Raw genomic sequence first — 20,185 nt, forward strand, 5'->3', positions numbered from 1 at the left:
GGACCCAGGGACCACCCCCTCTCACAGAGAAAATAGGAAATAGTTGTGGAAAGTATTGTTAGGAGCTGCTAAGGTTCCTTTACTCACAATATCTACCATAAGTAAAAAACTATTGCACATTTGAAAAAGCTGGGAAAAATGTGACTAAAAAGTAAAAGTAATATATAATAGAAGCAGACCCTAGATGATCCAGGTAGTGGACTTAACAGAAAAGAATTTTAAAATAACTGATTAACATGTGAAAGAAAATAAAAGAAAATGAGCCAAAAAAATTTTAAAGTGAAGAATTCCAGTGAAGAAATGAATCTGTAAAGAGAATCGGTTCAACAGTCTGGACTGAAAATTCCAATTTAAAAAACTTAGAATACAGTGGATGACTTTAAAGGCAGATGAGAGGGGCGCCTGGTGGCTCAGGTGGTTAAGCGTCTAACTTTGGCTCAGGTTATAATCTTGTAGTTCATGAGTTTGAGCCCCATGTTGGGCTCCATGCTGACAGCTCCGAGCCTGGAGCCTGCTTCATAGTCTGTGTCTCCCTCTCTGCCCCTCCCCCGCTCACGCTGTCTCTCAGTCTCTCAAAAATAAACATTAAAAATATATATATTTGTGTGTGAGTATAAATCTAAAAACTTTTTAAAATCTAAAAACTAAAAAATTAAAATAACCTGAAATAAAAATTAAAGCAGATTAGATACTACAGAAGATAAGATTGGTGACTTTGAAGACAAATCAATAGAAAATTTCTGAACTGCCACATAGAAAAAAGAATGGAAAGAGCAGAACAAAGCATATGAAACAATTGGGGTGCAGTGAAAAAGTGCAATGTGTATCTCTGATTAGAGTCCTAGATGTGGAGGAGAGATTGGAGCAGAGGAGTGTTTGATGATAAAAGTAAATGGCCAACAACTCCCATAAACTGATGGGGGATATCAACCAATACATTCAGCATCAGGTAACTCCCAAGCAGGAAAAATACAAAAACAAAAACCATATTCAGGCACATCTGAAACTGTAGAAAACCAAAGACTTAAAATCCACTAGATAAAAACTGACTACTAACGTTATATTAAATGGTATGATACTGAATGCTTTCCTGCTGAATTTGGGAGTAAGAAAAAAAATCCCACTGTTATCTTTATATTCAGAAATGCAGGGGACACCTGGGTTTCTCAGTTAGTTAAGCATCCAACTTAGGCTCAGGTCATGATCTCACAGTTCGCGAGTTCGAGCCCTCTGTTGGGCTGTCTGGTATCAGCATCGAGCCTGCTTCGAATCCTCTGTCCCCCTCTCTCTCTGCCCCTCCCCCTCTTGCTCTCTCAAAAATAAATAAACATTAAAAAAAAAAGAATATGTAATATAAATTTTAAAAAAGAGATACACTGGAGGTCCTGGCCATTGCTATAAGTAAACAAAGAAATAAAAAGTTTAAAAATTGGAACGGAAGAAGTACGATTCAGTATTTGTAGATGACATGACTGTGTGTGTTGAAAATTCAACAGAATTGACAAACCATTAGAATTAATAAATGTGGATTTAGCTAAATTGTTGGATACAAAGACAATATACATAAACATCTTTATTTCTGTGAACTAGCAGCATGAAATCAGGAAAGAAAAATTCTAAAATGCCATTTGTAACATCATCAAAAATATTAGGTATTCTGGAATAGCTCTCAAAAGATATACAAGCCCTCTCTATATGAAAAACATTGCTGAGAGAAATTAAAGAAGACCGACATAAATAGAGCAATGTATGACATACATGTATTCAATATTGTTAAGATGTCTGCAGTTCATTCCCAGTCAGAATCTAAGCAGGGTGTTTTCTGCTGGAAATTGATGATAGAAACACAAAAGACCTAGAATAGCCAGGCAATCTTTACAGAGAACTCAGTTGGAAGACTCCCTGTAATCCAGACTTTTAATCACACTCCTGTAATGAAGACAAGGTAGTGTTGCTGTAAAAACAAGTAGAACCAAACAGAGCTGCTCTGCTCCGTAGGGCTCCGACTAGCCCGATGTGGCTGTAAACACTTGAAATATGGGTAGTCTGATCCGGATGGCCAACAGGCACATGAAAAGATGCTCAACGTCACTCCTCATCAGGGAAATACAAATCAACACCACACTCAGATATCACCTCACGCCAGTCAGAGTGACCGAAATGAACAAATCAGGAGACTATAGATGCTGGAGAGGATGTGGAGAAACGGGAACCCTCTTGCACTGTTGGTGGGAATGCAAACTGGTGCAGCCACTCTGGAAAACAGTGTGGAGGTTCCTCAGAAAATTAAAAATAGACCTACCCTATGACCCAGTAATAGCACTGCTAGGAATTTACCCAAGGGATACAGGAGTACTGATGCATAGGGGCACTTGTACCCCAATGTTTATAGCAGCACTTTCAACAATAGCCAAATTATGGAAAGAGCCTAAATGTCCATCAACTGATGAATGGATAAAGAAATTGTGGTTTATATACACAATGGAGTACTACAGGGCAATGAGAAAGAACGAAATATGGCCCTTTGTAGCAATATGGATGGAACTGGAGAGTGTGATGCTAAGTGAAATAAGCCATACAGAGAAAGAGAGATACCATATGTTTTCACTCTTATGTGGATCCTGAGAAACTTAACAGAAACCCATGGGGGAGGGGAAGGAAAAAAAAAAAAAAGAGGTTAGAGTGGGAGAGAGCCAAAGCATAAGAGACTGTTAAAAACTGAGAACAAACTGAAGGTTGATGGGGGGTGGGAGGGAGGGGAGGGTGGGTGATGGGTATTGAGGAGGGCACCTTTTGGGATGAGCACTGGGTGTTGTATGGAAACCAATTTGACAATAAATTTCATATATTGTAAAAAAAAAGAAATATGGGTAGTCTGAATTCAGATGTGCTTTAAGTGTGAAGTACACATCGGATTTTAAAGACTAAATGAGTGAATATAAAGTATCTTATTAATAATTTTATATTGGTTATACATTGAAATAATAAATTTTTGCATATATTGCTTTAAATATTAAAATTTATTTCATCTGTTTATTTTTACTATTTTTATTTTTAGAGAGAGCACGAGTTAGGGAGGCGGGCAGAGGGAGAAAGAGAGAGAGAGAGAGAGAGAGAGAAAATCTCAAGCAGGCTCCATATTCAGCACGGAGTCCAATACAGGGCTCAATCCCACGACCCTGGGATCATGACCAGAGCTGAAATCAAGAGTTGGGAGCTCAACTGACTGAGCCCCTATTTTTACTTTAAAAAAAATTTTTTTTTTCAACGTTTATTTATTTTTGGGACAGAGAGAGACAGAGCATGAACGGGGGAGGGGCAGAGAGAGAGGGAGACACAGAATCTGAAACAGGCTCCAGGCTCTGAGCCATCAGCCCAGAGCCCGACGCGGGGCCCGAACCCACGGACCACGGGATCGTGACCTGGCTGAAGTTGGACGCTTAACCGACTGCGCCACCCAGGCGCCCCTATTTTTACTTTTTTAAAAAGGTGGCTGCAAGAAAATTTTAAATTACTTTATGTGGCTTAATGAGTGACCTTTGTGGCAGCCATTGCTGCCACAACAACACTGCCACATTGCTGCCACATTATTCAACAACACACAAGAATGTATAAGAGAAAAGATTGATAAGGCGGATTATGTAGAACTTCTGTTCATCCAAAGACACATTTATAGAAGCAAAAGGCAAACCATAGATTGGCAGATAATATTTGTAATCTATATAACTGACAGGACACTTATTCAGAAATGTATAATGAACTCTTACAAATTTAAAAAAAGGACAGTTTTTAAAATCGGCAAATGACATGAATGGAGCTTCACGGAGAGGTTATCCACACGGTCAGTAAGCATATGAAAAGGTGCTCAGCATCCTCAATTGCTAGGGAGATGTGAATTAAAGATGTGAATTAATTAAATTTAAAGATGTGAATTTAGCCACAAGAATGGCCAAAATTTTAAAGATTGACAATATTAAGTCACCTGGAACTCCCATACGTGGCTGGTGGGTATAAAAATTGTCAGAATCAGTTTGGAAAAAATTTTGACAACATTCATTAAAACCAAACATATAATCTACCTCATAACCTTGCAATTCCACTTTTCGGTATATATCCAAGATAAATGAGTGCATTTGTCCACCAAAATATACAGTGTATATAAATGTTGGAAGCAACCCAAATATTCCTCAACAGCAGATAAATGGATGGTAGTATATTTATACAACTAAATACTATGCAGAAATATAGAAGAATGAACCACATACTATATAGTTCCATTTACATGAAGCTTAGTAGTAGGCAACACTAATCAGTGGTAGTAGAAATCCGAATAGTGGTTACTTCCAGTGGGGGCGCGAGAGCCTCCTAGAACATTGGGAATGTTATGTAACTTGGTCTAGGTGGTATTTATACAAGTGGGTATGTGTATGTGTAAGAATTCATTGGTTGTACACTTGAGATCTCTATATACTGTATGTATGCCATACTTCAATAACTTTTAAAGTGTTATGTTAGCATATCTGGTAGTTCCTTGCTGAGGAGGACTATGGCTCATCTATTTCTGTAAGACCAGTGAATAAACCTAAAAGACACTAAATAATGTGGAAGAAATTTAGGAAGGAAAAGAAGTAGGAAATTAGGAAGGAGGTTTGTTCATTCATCTACTTTCTCTTAACCGGCACCTGTTCCTTTGTTGATTGCAAGGTTGGGGTAGTGATCTTTGGCTTAAGAAAACTACACCAGGCTCTGGCCCTTTGCCGTTGGCCATCCTGACAGTATGGCTAGGTCCCAGTGTATGAAGAAGGAGGAGAATTTTTAATTAAGTGACGTAGATTAAGAATATTAACTGTCTGCAGTCTGTAGCCCTGGTGAGTTAGATGCTTTATTTCCTCATGTATTTCCTCTCTCTTCCTCTTCCTTGTATTTAGCATTAACAAATATATACTGGTCACCCACTGGTGCCTGGCCTTTTCAGGGCTTTAGCTATAGCAGTGGATAAAACAAATAAGGATCCCTGCCCTCAGAAGGTTTACATTATAATGGGAGAAGGCAGGCAACAGCCACCTGCCGCCTCTTCCTTTCCTTACTTGTGCTTAAGAATCAGGCAGAACACTTGAGCAGAAAAACAAAAGCTTAGTCTGTAACCCCATCCCTTCTTCCTACTATGTGGTATGCACAATCAACTTGTCTTCTTGTTGAGCAGTGGGAGTAGACTCTTGTCACTTTGGATTAACTTTGGCATGGCACCTAGCACCATGCCATGTGTCTAGGGGAATGTAATAAATATTTGTAACCTTTGGGAGCATCTGTCATCGCCTGCTGATCTCCATACTTTGTTTCTACCATCTGCCCTCCTCTTTCTTTCTTTCTTTCTTTCTTTCTTTCTTCCTTTCTTTCAGTACTTTTCTGGGGAAAGTTTGATTTTATATACCTTTATATACCATTTTCTGTAATGGTGTGGCTCTGGGACAGGCGAACCCCTGGAATGGGTAGGACCGAAGACAGTAGTAATGCAGCATGAAGTCATCCTTGGGGAAGTTCTGATCAGGAACCCAAGTTATTTTGGGAGCTACGGCTATTGTGATGAGCATTCTTCTCATTCTGTTCTGAGTACCCTGTTGTGGACAAATACTAGATCTGAGGAGGTCATATAGTACATACAAAACCTCTGAAATAGGATGGCTCAAATAAAGACCCAGAAAGAACATCAAACATAAGAGTGTTCTGACTCAACACATCCTTTTTAAGTTTGTAATTATTTAATCAAATACTCTGTAGAGAGATTTCATGGAGATCAGGAGCCTAGAAATGTTGATGTGTAGCCAGGGTAGAAAGGAAGAAATTAATTTGTTTTGAGTTAGGATTTATAGGCAAAGGATGATGGGTGAAACAGCCATTTCCAGACACAGAAGGGAAAGACGGTATCGTTTAGTAGAGAATAATTATGCCTTGCATTTGCATAGTGCTTACTGTTCCAAAAATATTTTCACATACCGTTTTATCCTCCCAGTAACCCAGTGAGATAAGTATATTTAACTCCTATTTTAATAGATTTGGAAACGAAGACGTGTTAATTGACTTACCCAAAGTCAGTAGCTGGTAGGTGTTAGAAATAGGACTCTTTGCTTCTAAGGCCCCCAGACTCCTTTCTGTTACACCTTTCTGAAAATTTTATGCAGCAACACGTAGGCAGGTTTGGCAGAAAAGGGAAGTCCTGGGACCAATTTTAGTGATGCTAAAGGCAGATCTGAAATTAAGAGTCTGAGAAGCCGCATAACTTCTCTGCTTATGTGGAAGGGGAGGTGTTAGGTTGTGTCCAGATGTTAGAATGTTTGTGATCTTTTGATCACTCTGTGGACTGATAGGGAGGGAGGCCTCAGCACTCAATGGTGAACTTTCAGACCAAGTAGTACCTGCTATAGCATTTCTTACAGAATTATTTCTTGGATTCTGTGGTGCCAGTAATTTTCTTTCTTCTTAACCTCTGTCTCCAGGAGCCTCCAGAAGATGACGCAAACATCATTGAGAAGATCCTGGCATCTAAGACCGTCCAGGAGGTTAGTGGCTTATGTGTCAGCTTTTATATCACAGGTTCTCTCCTCTGTGAAGAGAGATTTGGCTAGACAACCTGGAATGGTCCTGATTGGCCAGAGTGAGAGCAAAGCAAGAATATTGTCTTGCTAGTCATTCTTTTATTCTTTTATTCTTTATTATTCTTACCCCCATGGAAGATTTTAGGTCCTAAAATTCTTAAATATTTGAGTATAGCCCCAAATAATTTTTTCCCTCCATTGTGATGCTAGCAGAAGGTATTTTTGTCCCTTAGTTTCTGTAGCCCAGGGAAAGTCCTCAGGGGGCCAAGAAGAGAACATGGAAAAAGAGCCATATTGAAAACATTTGGATATTGTTAAAATGTCAATACTACCCAAAGCAATCTACACATTCAATGAAATCCCAATCAAAGTTGCACCAGCATTCTTCTCAAAGCTAGAACAAGCAATCCTAAAATTTGTATGGAACCACAAAAGACCCCAAATAGCCAAAGTAATATTGAAGAAGAAAACCAAAGCAGGAGGCATCACAATCCCAGACTTTAGCTTCTGCTACAAAGCTGTAGTCATCAAGACAGCATGGTATTGGCACAAAAATAGACACATAGACCAATGGAATAAAATAGAGACTCCAAAATTGGACCCGCAAAAGTATGGCCAACTAATCTTTGACAAAGCAGGAAAGAATATCCAATGGAAAAAAGACAGTCTCTTTAACAAATGGTGCTGGGAGAACTGGACAGCAACCCGCAGAAGAGTGAAACTAGGCCACTTTCTTACACCATTCACAAAAATAAACTCAAAATGGATGAAGGACCTGAATGTGAGACAGGAAACCATCAAAACCCTAGAGGAGAAAGCAGGGAAAAAAACCTCTCTGACCTCAGCTGCAGCAATTTCTTACTTGACACATCTCCAAAGGCAAGGGAATTAAAAGCAAAAATGAACTATTGGGACCTCATCAAGATAAAAAGCTTCTGCACTGTAAAGGAAACAATCAACAAAACTAAAAGGCAACCGACGGAATGGGAAAAGATATTTGCAAATGACATATCGGACAAAGGGCTAGTATCCAAAATCTATAAAGAACTCACCAAACTCCACGCCCAAAAACATAATACAGTGAAGAAATGGGCGGAAGACATGAATAGGCATTTCTCTAAAGAAGACATTCAGGGGCGCCTGGGTGGCGCAGTCGGTTAAGCGTCCGACTTCAGCCAGGTCACGATCTCGCGGTCCGTGAGTTCGAGCCCCGCGTCGGGCTCTGGGCTGATGGCTCAGAGCCTGGAGCCTGTTTCAGATTCTGTGTCTCCCTCTCTCTCTGCCCCTCCCCTGTTCATGCTCTGTCTCTCTCTGTCCCAAAAATAAATAAAACGTAAAAAAAAAAAAGACATTCAGATGGCCAACAGGTACATGAAAAGATGCTCAACGTCACTCCTCATCAGGGAAATACAAATCAAAACCACACTCAGATATCACCTCACGCCAGTCAGAGTGACCGAAATGAACAAATCAGGAGACTATAGATGCTGGAGAGGATGTGGAGAAATGGGAGCCCTCTTGCACTGTTGGTGGGAATGCAAACTGGTGCAGCTGCTCTGGAAAACAGAGTGGAGGTTCCTCAAAATATTAAAAATAGATCCACCCTATGACCCAGCAATAGCAGTGCTGGGAATTTACCCAAGGGATACAGGAATGCTGATGCATAGGGGCACTTGTACCCCAATGTTTATAGCAGCACTTTCAACAATAGCCAAATTATGGAAAGAGCCTAAATGTCCATTGACTGATGAATGGATAAGGAAATTGCAGTTTATAAACACAATTGAATACTACGTGGCAATGAGAAAGAATGAAATCTGGCCTTTTGTAGCAACGTGGATGGAACTGGAGAGTGTTGTGCTAAGTGAAATAAGTCATACAGAGAAAGACAGATACCATATGTGTTCACTTTTATATGGATCCTGAGAAAGTTAACAGAAGACCATGGGGGAGGGAAAGGGGGGAAAAATGTTACAGAGAGGGAAGAAGGCAAACCATAAGAGACCCTTAAAAACTGAGAATAAACTGAGGGTTGATGGGGGGTGGGAGGGAGGGGAAAGTGGGTGATGGGCAATGAGGAGGGCACCTGTTGGGATGAGCACTGGGTGTTGTATGGAAACCAATTTGACAATAAATTTCATATTTAAAAAAATAATAAAACCACAGCTACAAAAAAAAAGAAAGGAAAACATTTGGAGGGTGGGTTCTTTTTTTTTTTAATTTTTTTTTTTTCAACGTTTTTTATTTATTTTTGGGACAGAGAGAGACAGAGCATGAACGGGGGAGGGGCAGAGAGAGCGGGAGATACAGAATCGGAAACAGGCTCCAGGCTCTGAGCCATCAGCCCAGAGCCTGACGCGGGGCTCGAACTCACGGACCGCGAGATCGTGACCTGGCTGAAGTCGGACGCTTAACCGACTGCGCCACCCAGGCGCCCCTGGAGGGTGGGTTCTTTAGATATCTCAGGACCATTGTGGAGATCCAGAGAGTATACCTGGAGTGAAACATATGTTGTCACTGGTGAGAACATAGCTTTATCTTCAAATATTTATGAGAGCAAACTTCCTTACTTTGAGAGTGGGCACCGCTGATGTTTCGGGATGGTGGTCAGGGGGTGTGCCGGAGACCTGTGTTTTCACTTGCACGCCAGGCTTTGGGCCTGACAGCTTTCAGATCCTGGGCCGATTTGGGTTTATCAGCCGAACACTGTCCCAGCCTGGACCTTGGAAGGACACCAGGAGGATCATTTTCTTTTTTACCTTCTGGCTAGCTGTGCATTCATCCTTTGGGAAAGCTGCTCAGTAGCTGTCAGGAAAAGAAGGGGGAAACTGAAAACATCCTCAGGAAGTCTGTACGAAAATCAAGCAGAGGTGTTGATTTACCTGTTTTCTTGTGCAACGTCAGGGCGATCTGTGGGGGTCTGAGCTGTTAACTGCTTGCTGTTGATTGCAGGTTCACCCCGGAGAGCCCCCATTCGACTTGGAGCTATTCTACGTTAAGTATAGAAATTTGTACGTGTTCTTCATATATTATTTGTATTTGGATTTTATATGAATAAAATTTCCTTTCCCTCATCACATCACTTTCTGTATTTTCCAAGAATGGCCCCTGAGGCCTGACCTATGGATCTTGACTGACTCAACTTCACCTTAAGCAGTAGTACTTACCTTTGGCTGTGCAGATAGTCACCGGGGAAGATCTTGCTCCACTCAGTACCAGCTGACTCAGACTCTGGGAGTAGATCCCAAGGACTGGTGCTTATTAAAAACTCCCCAAGCCATTCTCATCTGCTCCTGGTGGAGAACCACTGTCCTGTAGCTCGCACTGTTTCCCTCTTAGATTTTTCTTTCTTCCTCTGCCTCGTGCCCACTTTCACTAATGTGTGTTAATGACAGCTTGCCCATGCCTACCCTTCCTCTGCTCTCAGGCAGTTTGTGTAGAAGCTGCAGAGGGATCGGTCATTTGGAATTAATCGCTGCATTGTTTTATTTTGTTGTCCGGTTAGTGCAAGGCCCTTCGCAGCCTAATCTCTGGCAGTTTCACCACAAACTGCTACTTCTGGGTTAGTCACCCTGTTTGCTGAAAGACTGTAGGGCTCAGTGGTGTGGTGGTTTGCACTTGTCTCACAATTTGTGTGTCTTTGGACAGTTCCTACTTGCATTGTAAATGGGCCACAATGGAAGAGCTGGAAAAGGATCCTCGCATTGCACAGAAGATCAAGCGATTCAGGAATAAACAAGCCCAGATGAAGCACATTTTTACTGAGGTGAAGCAATATTTGCCAACTATTTGACCACTACTCTTCTTGTAGTATTAAATGCTGAGTTTAAGTTTCTTTAAGTCAAAGTTCTGTGCAGAATTATTGCTCAAGTCATGTCGCTAAATGTGCACTGATTGGCAGCAAAACCAATCCAGGTTTAAGCTGAAGGAAAAAAATTATCCACCAAGTTATGACGATCGAGCCTTATAAACTGGCAATTCATAAGAACGTGTATCTTGGTCAGAAAATCTATAAATAGCTAGGGTGAGAGAAATGTGCGCACAACTCTTTTCATTCCCTCCTCCCCTCACTTCCCAAAACGGCAAGTTCCAAAGGACTTAAAGTTTGAATGTAAAAAAATAAAAACAAAGCTAAAATATGAGAAAGGAAATAAGTAACTTTATATAAGCTTCAGTATTTCTTTTTTTTTTTAATTTTTTAAAATATTTATTTTTGAGAGAGAGAGATAGAATGTGAATGGGAGAGGGGCAGAGAGAGAGGGAGACATAGAATCTGAAGCAGGCTCCAGGCTCTTGAGCTGTCAGCACAGAGCCTGACGTGGGGCTTGAACTCACGAACTACAAGATCATGACCTGAACCAAAGTTGGAGGCTTAACCGACTGAGCCACCCAGGTGCCTCTAAGCTTGAGTATTTCCAAGTATGGTACCTACAGCGAGAGGAACGATTGATGGATTTTGACATTAAACAAATCTGTAATGTCTATATATTAGAAAATACTTCATACAAATCTTAAAGTAAATAGGACATATGTGCATCATGTACATACGCATATTTCCTAACTATATACTTATATATGTGGCATATGTTCTTTTTATCCGGTGAAGGAACCTTCCTGCTTATACATACATATACATACACACGACAAATAGCTTTAATGATAAGAAATGCTTATCATTAATCATACAAAACTGTGGTCAATTTCACTAGTAGTCAAGGAAATGCTAATTAAAATAGAGATTTTCTGGTTTTTGTTTACCAGATTATTTGAAGGTTTTGTTATTTTTTTTAATGTTTATTTATTTGTTTTGAGGGAGAGTATGAGTGGGGGAGGAGCAGAGAGAGGAAGAGAGAGAATCCCAAGTAGGCCCCACACTGTCAGCGCAGAGCCCGATGCAAGGCTTAAACTCACAAAGTGTGAGATCATGACCTGAGCTGAAATCGAGAGTCAGACGCTTAGCCGACTGAGCCACCCAGGTCCCCCATGAAGGTTTTAGAAATAAGTATTACCCACCGCTGGGGAGGGTGTAGGGAAGAGATACTCTTGTGTACAGTGGATGGGAATATAACCTGGTAAGACCTGTCCCAGCAGTATGGCAACAGACATGAAATATCTCAAACTATTCACATCCTCTGTCCCAGCAATTCCAATACTGTCATGTATTTTAAGGAAGCTAATGAGTCTTTGTGCAGAATCAAATGTGACATTCAGTCATTTATATTGGTGGAAAATTGTGAACAAACAATATGAGATAGCAGACATTTGCTAGATTATGTATATATCCCATAGAGCAGAATATTGTGCAGCTAGGAAGAATGATATCGGAGAACATTGTTAATGACCTAGAAGGCGGCTTTAGCGCTATCAGCTGTTGTTAGTTGAAAATGTCAGGCCTCCTCAGTGTGTGTGGCAGCTCCAGTATGGGGAGTGGAGGGGAAAAGAGGCACCATAGCAAGGCATGGAAAATGTCGTCAATGTGCATCAAAATGTGCCGTCATTTTCTCCGGTTAATGGGATCACGGTGACTTTTATTTTTTTCTTTTCTGTGTAACACGTACGTTTAAATTTTTGTGCAGATAACTTTGAAAAAAAGAAGGGGTAAAAGTTACTCTTAAAATGTAGGGGCAAGCACTAGGCCTCGAGTGCACTCAGGTGCCCTGAAACCATATAGTACATCGCTACAGTACTTAATCAGCTCCTTCTGCGTGTTGTATTCCTTCTCCACAAGTGACAAAAAATTATTTTAGGATAATGTCAGTAAGCATTCTTCTTGTCCCAGGGTGCGGTCCTTTGTCCTTAGCTTTAGTGTTTGGCCCCAGCCCTCTCCAGGATTGCTTTAAAGCACGTGAGGGCTGTTTCTCGTGGCATTGTTCTTCTCATAAAGGACTGGGGAAAGAAGACAGCTGGAATTGGAAAACCATCTCAAGGCCCCACTGGATACTGTTCTCCTTCTGCTCTTGGAACATTTTATCTGCACCTCTATTTTAGCAAGTATTTGCTGTATAGTAACTTGTTTACATGTCTCTTTCTTCCATTTTAAGTCCAGTGAGACAGACAGGGACATGTTTTCCTTGTATTTCTATCCCTGGTACTAGCCACAGGGTCAGTGCTCAGGAAATATTTGGCTGCCCCCTTGGTAAGGGGGTGAGGTTGCCTTATGCTCTTCCCCTGCTCCAGACTCTTTAGCACATTTTCTTGAAATAAAGTCCACAGTCCTTAATATAGCCTACAAAGCCCCGTGTGTCTGTTTTCTGCTTTATTCTCAAGGGAGAGATTTTGCCTGGGCTGGGAATAGAGAGCCAAAGCTATGTTCAAGTGTATAGAAATAACATACCAGGAGCTCATAACTCCCGTAGGGAGGAAAGACTTTTGAGAAGACCAGAGGACATCTTGAGATTAAGGAAGAGGAAAAGTGGGGAGTAGTTCCTATAATATGGTCTTCAGTCTTGACCTGTTCAACGTTTTTATTAATGACTTAGGTAAGTGATATTCTAATAAGATCAACAATAACTTAGTTTTGAATCGAGCTTCTTCATATCTATTATTTCTAGCTGCTTTATGTAAAGGAGGCTCAGGCTCGAGAGGCTAAGACTTCCATGCTCCGCAGGGGTAGAGGCCTTCTGGCTAAGCCCAAATTCCTGAAAACCAGACCCAACACTGGGAGAATAGATGACAAAATCAAAGTTCATGTTTACTGGACAGGCTAGGATGAATGAAATAGAATGGCAGTAAATAAATGTAATGTTATACATTTGTATTTTTAAAATCTTTACAACTTCTGGGTGGGGAAAATGACTGACTAGCAGTTCTAGGGAGAAAAGATAATGCCCATTAAATTACAAGTTTCCTGTTGGCCAGGAGTAGGCCGTGCAGCTGCTTAAAAAGCAACGGTAATCTTAGAACATACCAGCAGAACAGTCCTGCTGTGCCTTTTCTTTCATTCTTGAGTGTTCTGTTCCTTTGGGTATCAGGGTCCAGTGGGGGACTTTGGGGACCTGAGTGCAGCTGCAGGAGGACTGTAACACTGGTAAAGGAAGCACAGCTGAGTGTTGTCAGCAGATGTGGAAACTGGACTGCACGGTCCTAGGAGCCTGGGCTCTTGGAGCCAAACTACCAGGGTACAGGTTACACACACACACACACACACACACACACACACACACACAGAGCTTGGTGGCCTTGAGCCACTTGCATAAGCTCCTTCAAACCCACTATCCTTCTCTGTGTAAAGCAGAACCCCTAATAATATCAGCTTCACAGAATACCTGCAAGGACTAAATGACACAGTGTTTACAGAAGTGCTTAACACGGTGCCCGGCCCACGGTCACTGTTCATAAATGTTAGCTCTCTGCATCATTAAGGGAACTAGAAACTTGGGACCCAAACAACAGTTGAGCACCTTGGGTAATTTCACCCAGATAGGGTAGAGATTGTTGAAGAGCCAGCATAGAATGAAAATTAACTTTGTTGCGCTCCTGTGGATGAAGCAGTGACACCAGCGAGCCCCCATTACAGGAAGGAAGCTAGGCTGTAATTTAATAATAATAAAGATAAAGATCATGATGCCACCACCAAGCAGGCAGAGGTAAAGCTGTCTTGGCAATGGGTCAGGTCTTAGAGGGCAGTAAATTCCGAAACAGGGAATAATGGAATCTGAGGGAGGGTTGCCAGGGATGTTATAAAAAGTATTCCTGTGTTGAAGCTGAAACTAGATAGCCCCTAAAGTGCCTTCCAGCCAAAGGGGCAATAAGAACATTCTAGCAGTCCAGGAGGAGGGCTTCTGGGTAAGAAAGTCCTGGGTAAGTGTTGCAGTTCACACAGCTCTGTGGCTTTGGTCACATTACTTATTTAACCTCTCTGAGTCAGTTCCCTCATCTGTGAAGTAATTATTGCATCTAGTCCATAAAGTAGTTTTGAGACATAAAGCACTTAGCATTACCCTGGGCACACGTTAAATATTTCCAAGTGATGCTTATTGTTGTTTCGTAAGTACACTTTTTTGGGAAGCATAATGTACATGAAGGTAAACAAATCCTGAGGGTGCAGCTCAGTGAATTTCTACCAAATAAACATACCTGGGTAGCCACCACTTAGGTCAGGAAATAGAACGTTATCAGTCCCCCAGAAGCTTCCCCTCAGGGGCGCCTGGGTGGCTCAGTTGGTTGGGCGTCCAGCTTCGACTCAGGTCATGATCTCACGGTTTGTGAGTTCGAACCCACGTCAGGCTCTGTGCTGACAGCTCGGAGCCTGGAGCCTGCTTCAGATTCTGTGTCTCCTTCTCTCTCTGCCCCTCCCCAACTTGTGCTCTGTCTCTCTATGTCTCTCAAAAAATAAATAAATGTAAAAAAAAAAAAATTTAAAAACAAGAACCTTCCCCTCATGCCTCCTTCCAGTGTTTATTATTATTATTGGCTTATTAAAAGAAAAAGAAACTAATTCTGAGTGTCCAAGGGTTATCTTTGTAATGAGAAGCAGTAAGAAAAAAGGAATTCTTGTGCTGGTTTTTGCCCAGTACTGTAATGACCTTTAGGGAAGTTTACATCTGGCCCTGATGTAACCTGGAAATTCAGTCACAGCAGGGTTTGGGGACAGGGAAGAAATGTCTGCGCTGTGACTTTTATTCACAAGCTACCCCTTCCATTGTGTATTTCCTGATAAGGCCCAGAGTAGGGGGTGACTTAAAGATAAAACACAGAGTGTTGGTTTTGAGGGAAGGGGGACACTTTCTAACTCTTCTCCTTTGTTTGTACTAGCCTGATGAAGACTTGTTCAACCCAGACTATGTAGAAGTTGATCGCGTCTTGGAGGTAGCCCACACCAAAGATGCAGAAACAGGAGAGGTGGGTGTTTGGCCATTTTGACTCACTTATAGTGTCTTCCCTTCTTACTACATGTTTTGCTTGTTTTGTTAACATGTGGTCTTCGTTTTAATGGCATTCATGTGTTACCGGGTGGGTTTTCCAGTGGTTGGCCAGAGCACGATTGGCTCCTCTAATCCAGTAGCTGCTATCCTGTTTCCCACCAGGAGGTGACGCATTACCTGGTGAAGTGGTGCTCACTGCCTTACGAAGAAAGTACGTGGGAACTAGAGGAAGATGTGGATCCTGCAAAAGTTAAAGAATTTGAGTCTCTTCAAGTTCTCCCTGAAATTAAGCATGTGGTAATGTATCCATGTCGCTGTTTGGCACCTCTTACAACATGTAACTTTATGAACTTGGCAGTCCTGGATGTCTTTTGGGCTGTGCTCAGAAGTGGTCTTCATTGGTGCCTTCCCTTTGGCCACTCTCCATTGAACCTGCAGTTCAGACTTTGCTGGCACTCAGATCAACATTAGATCTAGGCTCTGTTTTGATGTGTGTGACACTGAAAAATGAATATGAGCTTAGGTTTCTTGGTATATGGCTGCTATATGGAGTCAGGAAGATAGAATGTGTAAGAAATGCCTGAAATACTGTTTCCTGTTATCTTTTGCTCCATCAGTGATCTTTTTTCTTTGTTTTTATCCTTTGCCTTTACTCAACTGGAATATTTTAAGGGGAAGAGCTATCTACTTCTGTAGATCCATGAGTTTCACAGAGAGAACATAGGTTTTCAACATACATTTATTTAATCAGTTTATCTTTCTGATTCTGAAGAACTCCCACCAAGATGCATAAATGTCCCAGGGTATCTGGCAAGTAGTTATATATAAAGTATCAATAATTAAAAGGAGGTAGAATTAGGATAGAGCCTGATTAAGATGTAACTCACTTGGGAAGAGAATCAAAGTTATTGAACATGGCTGTAGACTGGAATATGAAGTTTCTGTTTAAAAAAAGAATGACCCTTTTGGGGCACCTGGGTGGCTCAGTCACTTGAGCATCTGACTCTTGATCTCGGATGAGGTTGTCGATCTCACAGTTCAGGGTTTTGAGCTCCCTATGGGGCAGTGTGCTCACAATGCAGAGCCTGCTTGGGATTCTCTCTCTTCCTCACTCTCTGCCCCTCCCCTGCTCATGTTCTCTCTCTCTCTCTCTCTCTCTCTCTCTGTCTCTCAAAATAAATAAACCTTCTTTTAAAAATCACCATTTTTACATGAAAAACCCTTATCCACCTCCTTATTAGTATTATTTGTTGTTTTTATGTTGCTGGAAAGTTAGGACTCAGAAGACGAGACCTCAACATTGAACTTAGATCTCTATCAGAGTCCACTCAAAAGCAGTGTTTGTTTTAGTTTTTTAGCATATGAAGTGTATGGAGGAGTCTTGAGGTGTAGAACTGTGATTAGAAATCTACATAGTTTTTAATGGTGTTTTGTTGCATGACTAGTTAATAAATTTCTCTTTCAGCCCTTTCTTATGACTGTTGCCCTTTGTTAATTCAGTCCTTCAACGACCTATTAAACATCTCCTGTTGGTTGACTCTTGAGTGACATAGAGTAAGAAGGAAGCTGCATGCCGAGCCCTCAGGAGTACACAGGTTAATGGAAAAGGCATGTGTATGGACACACGTGGCCCCAGACTAATTGGGACATGTGGCCCAGCGCAGGGACAAACTAGTGTAGGGGCGGAGAGTAGAGAGCATTTCCATTCTGCAGCTAATTGTAAGCTATTATCTTGAAGTAATCAGCATTCTTACACTCTCAGCTCGAATCCCACTTATTTCCTCTGACTGACTACACAGATTGGTAAGAACATGAATTCTCAAGTGTCTTCAGGCAATTTCACTTCTCCTTTACTTTGCTGTTGCCATGCCACTATTATCTCTCATGAACCATGCTAGTATTTCACGCTTGTCTTTTTGTTTCTAATTTATTTGTTCTCTCGTTTAAAATGCACATTTTAGAAATTATACTCCAAAAGTTCTAAATTGGAATGGCAGCTAGCAATATAATTAAAGCTGTCTTTTTATGTATTAAGGAAAAGACTGGCTCCAAATGGTAGTTTACCTGAATATATTTTTTTTAAGTTTTTATTTAAGTAATCTCTACACCCAGCATGGAGCTCGAACTCACAACCCGGAGATCAAGAGTCACATGCTCCTCTGACTGAGCCAGCCAGGCACCCCCAATAGTTCTTTTTTTTTTTTTTTTTTTTTAATTTACTTACTTTGAGAGAGAGCACTTGAGCACACATGAGCCGGGGAGGGGCAGAGAGCGAGAGGGAGGGAGAGAGCATCCCAAGCAAGTTCTGCACTCTCAGTGCATAACCTGACACGGGGCTCAAACCCACAAACCATGAGGTCATGATCTGAGCCAAAATCATGAGTTGGTTGCCTAACCGACTGAGCCACCTAGAACCTTCCCCGCCCCGAATAAATTTTTAAAGGGATCTTACTCTGGGCTTTGAAGTTGAGACATGACCCTACCAGTCTTGATGAATATAGGACATTTTGCATCTGAAAGCTTTTTGGTAAAAATTGGTTATGTATAGGTAAAATATGGAATTTTTAGAAAGCAAGAAGTGACATTGGTGATGATTGTGCCAAGAAAGAGTCTTTTAATAGGCAGAACCCAGTTTGGGGGGCTCTGAGAATCAATTCTCCTCTTTCAAATTTAACTAAGTAGTCACTGAAGGTGGTAGAGCCCTTGGGTAAGTTCTTTCCTGTAGTCTGTACCACTTAGGAATATACCAGAAACTCCTAGCTGATTTCAGGCCTTAGGCTCAGATAGCTGAAATTTCTGGCCAGTAGGTGATGTTAAACTAAGACCTTTAGCACTGAGAAAGAGGGAAACCCAGAGGAGTGACTGGATGACAGAGTGATGCCTCTACTTTTGGAGTTGTACCAAGGCAGCAAAGTAGAAATCTGCAGTGAAATTCCATCCTCCAGCACTTAACAATACTGAGAGTGAGCCACTAAGTCTCTGGAGGAACATTCCAGAAGGCCTCTCCACAGTATCTAGTGAAGTAGAGGAGCATGCCCGATTAAAGAGGTACATGGACTTTGGGGATCTAGCCTGACTGGTTCCTGTAGGTTAAGAAGAATATATTTTCTTTAACGGAACAGAGCAAGAGGGTTTATATAGGAATATCTTTGCTTAAAAGCTTTTTCTTTAAAATGATTATTTTTTACATAATAAATTATTTTCTCCCTTATTTTAAAAGCACCTATACTTATGCTCTTATAATAATATTCAACAGAGCCCTATTTTAAAGGGTTTACCCTAACTATAGCTGTAGTAATTTTGTAGGTAAGCTGTAATGTGTATTTTTCTGAAAGATCATGGACAGATTATACTTAACTCCAAATGTCAATGATATAATTGGGGATATTTTGTTAATTTCACATGCAAATGGTTTAGTTTTGGGTAATAACATATTTCAGGTGTAAATTATATTGTAGAACTCCAAAGTAGAATTACCAAAAACTAAAACTGTTTAGAAAAGTTACAGTCTCAAAATTCTCATTTATATAACTACAGGTAGAGCTAGGGATTTTTAATTTATAAGACTATAAACTGTAACTTGGGGGCTCAATTTGCCTATAAGCAAAATAGTCAAGTTGCTTTCCAAATAATATAAAGCCTAATTAAATAAGATTTTTGGATGGGAAGCCTCTACACTTGAAGGTTTAAATTTTCCTCTGATTATAATTGGAATTCCAATGGCATTTTAAGAGAACTTGACAAGTTGATTCTAAAGTTATACAGAATAGTAAATAAGATAGAATAGCCAGGACACTTTTGAAAAATAATTCCCTAATCAGATAAAAGGCTATAGTAATTTAAAAATTTGCTTTTATTGCAGCACTAGACAGTCCCGTGGAACAGAATGAAAAATCTGGGTAGAGCTCCATGGATACATTAAAACTTAGCATGTGATAAATATGGCATTTCATATCAGTAGAGAAAAGATCAATTGTATTTAGAAATCAGTGTTTTATATGGGAAAATAAGACGGCTATTTTGTTTATGAGGAGTTTAAGGAATTTGCAGTTTTGATTTTACAGGCTTTTTGCCTCATACTGACTCTCGGAACTAATCAACAAAATATTTGACCCACTGTACTTTCCTGAGTGATGCCACATGCACAAAGAAATAACAAAAAGAAATTATCTATAGAAACCAAAAACCTAATATTGGCTTGAGGGGAGATGGAAGTATTAAGTGGGAGTGGCATCTAAGAGTTTGGGTCAAACTGTGTAACACCAAGATTTTAGGTGGGTGTGTTTGTCTTCTTCATTAATTGTTTGCACATTTTATAGAGGTTTTCTTTTTTTAAAAAATTGTTAAATATTTATTTATTTTTGAGAGAGAGAGACACACCCAGAGGGTGAGTAGGGGAGGGGCAGAGAGAGGGAGACACAGAATCAGAAGCAAGCTCCAGGCTCTGAACTGGCAGCACAGAGCCTGACATGGGGATCAAACCCACCAGCCATGAGATCATGACCTGAGCCGAAGTCGGACGCTTAACCGACTGAGCCACCTAGGTGCCCTGAGGTTTTCTTAGTTTAATCTGGTGAAATCAAGAAAATACAGGGTCTCGCCTGCACATTAGTCAGAAAATAGTAGCTGCAGTTTCATGCCAGCTTTAGGGCAGTGTTTTGAGATTTGCCACCTTCCTCATTATTATCCTATGTCCCTATTCATGTTATGTTCCTCAGACGTTATTCT

At 40.8% G+C, this 20,185-nt stretch overlaps 1 protein-coding gene across 4 annotated transcripts in view; it reads left to right on the top strand.

The window, feature by feature from the left end:
- CHD6 (chromodomain helicase DNA binding protein 6) overlaps positions 1-20,185 on the top strand; it is a 204,432-nt gene that overhangs the window by 95,682 nt on the left and 88,565 nt on the right. For all 4 annotated transcript variants that reach the window (XM_043602363.1, XM_043602366.1, XM_043602365.1 and 1 more), the window contains 5 exons: positions 6,495-6,557; positions 9,546-9,604; positions 10,242-10,359; positions 15,348-15,434; positions 15,620-15,754. In XM_043602363.1, the coding sequence (XP_043458298.1) occupies positions 6,495-6,557; positions 9,546-9,604; positions 10,242-10,359; positions 15,348-15,434; positions 15,620-15,754 (462 nt within the window). The remainder of the gene's footprint in view (positions 1-6,494; positions 6,558-9,545; positions 9,605-10,241; positions 10,360-15,347; positions 15,435-15,619; positions 15,755-20,185) is intronic.

The sequence above is a fragment of the Prionailurus bengalensis genome, chromosome A3 (assembly GCF_016509475.1).
Source record: "Prionailurus bengalensis isolate Pbe53 chromosome A3, Fcat_Pben_1.1_paternal_pri, whole genome shotgun sequence".
NCBI lineage: Eukaryota > Metazoa > Chordata > Mammalia > Carnivora > Felidae > Prionailurus > Prionailurus bengalensis.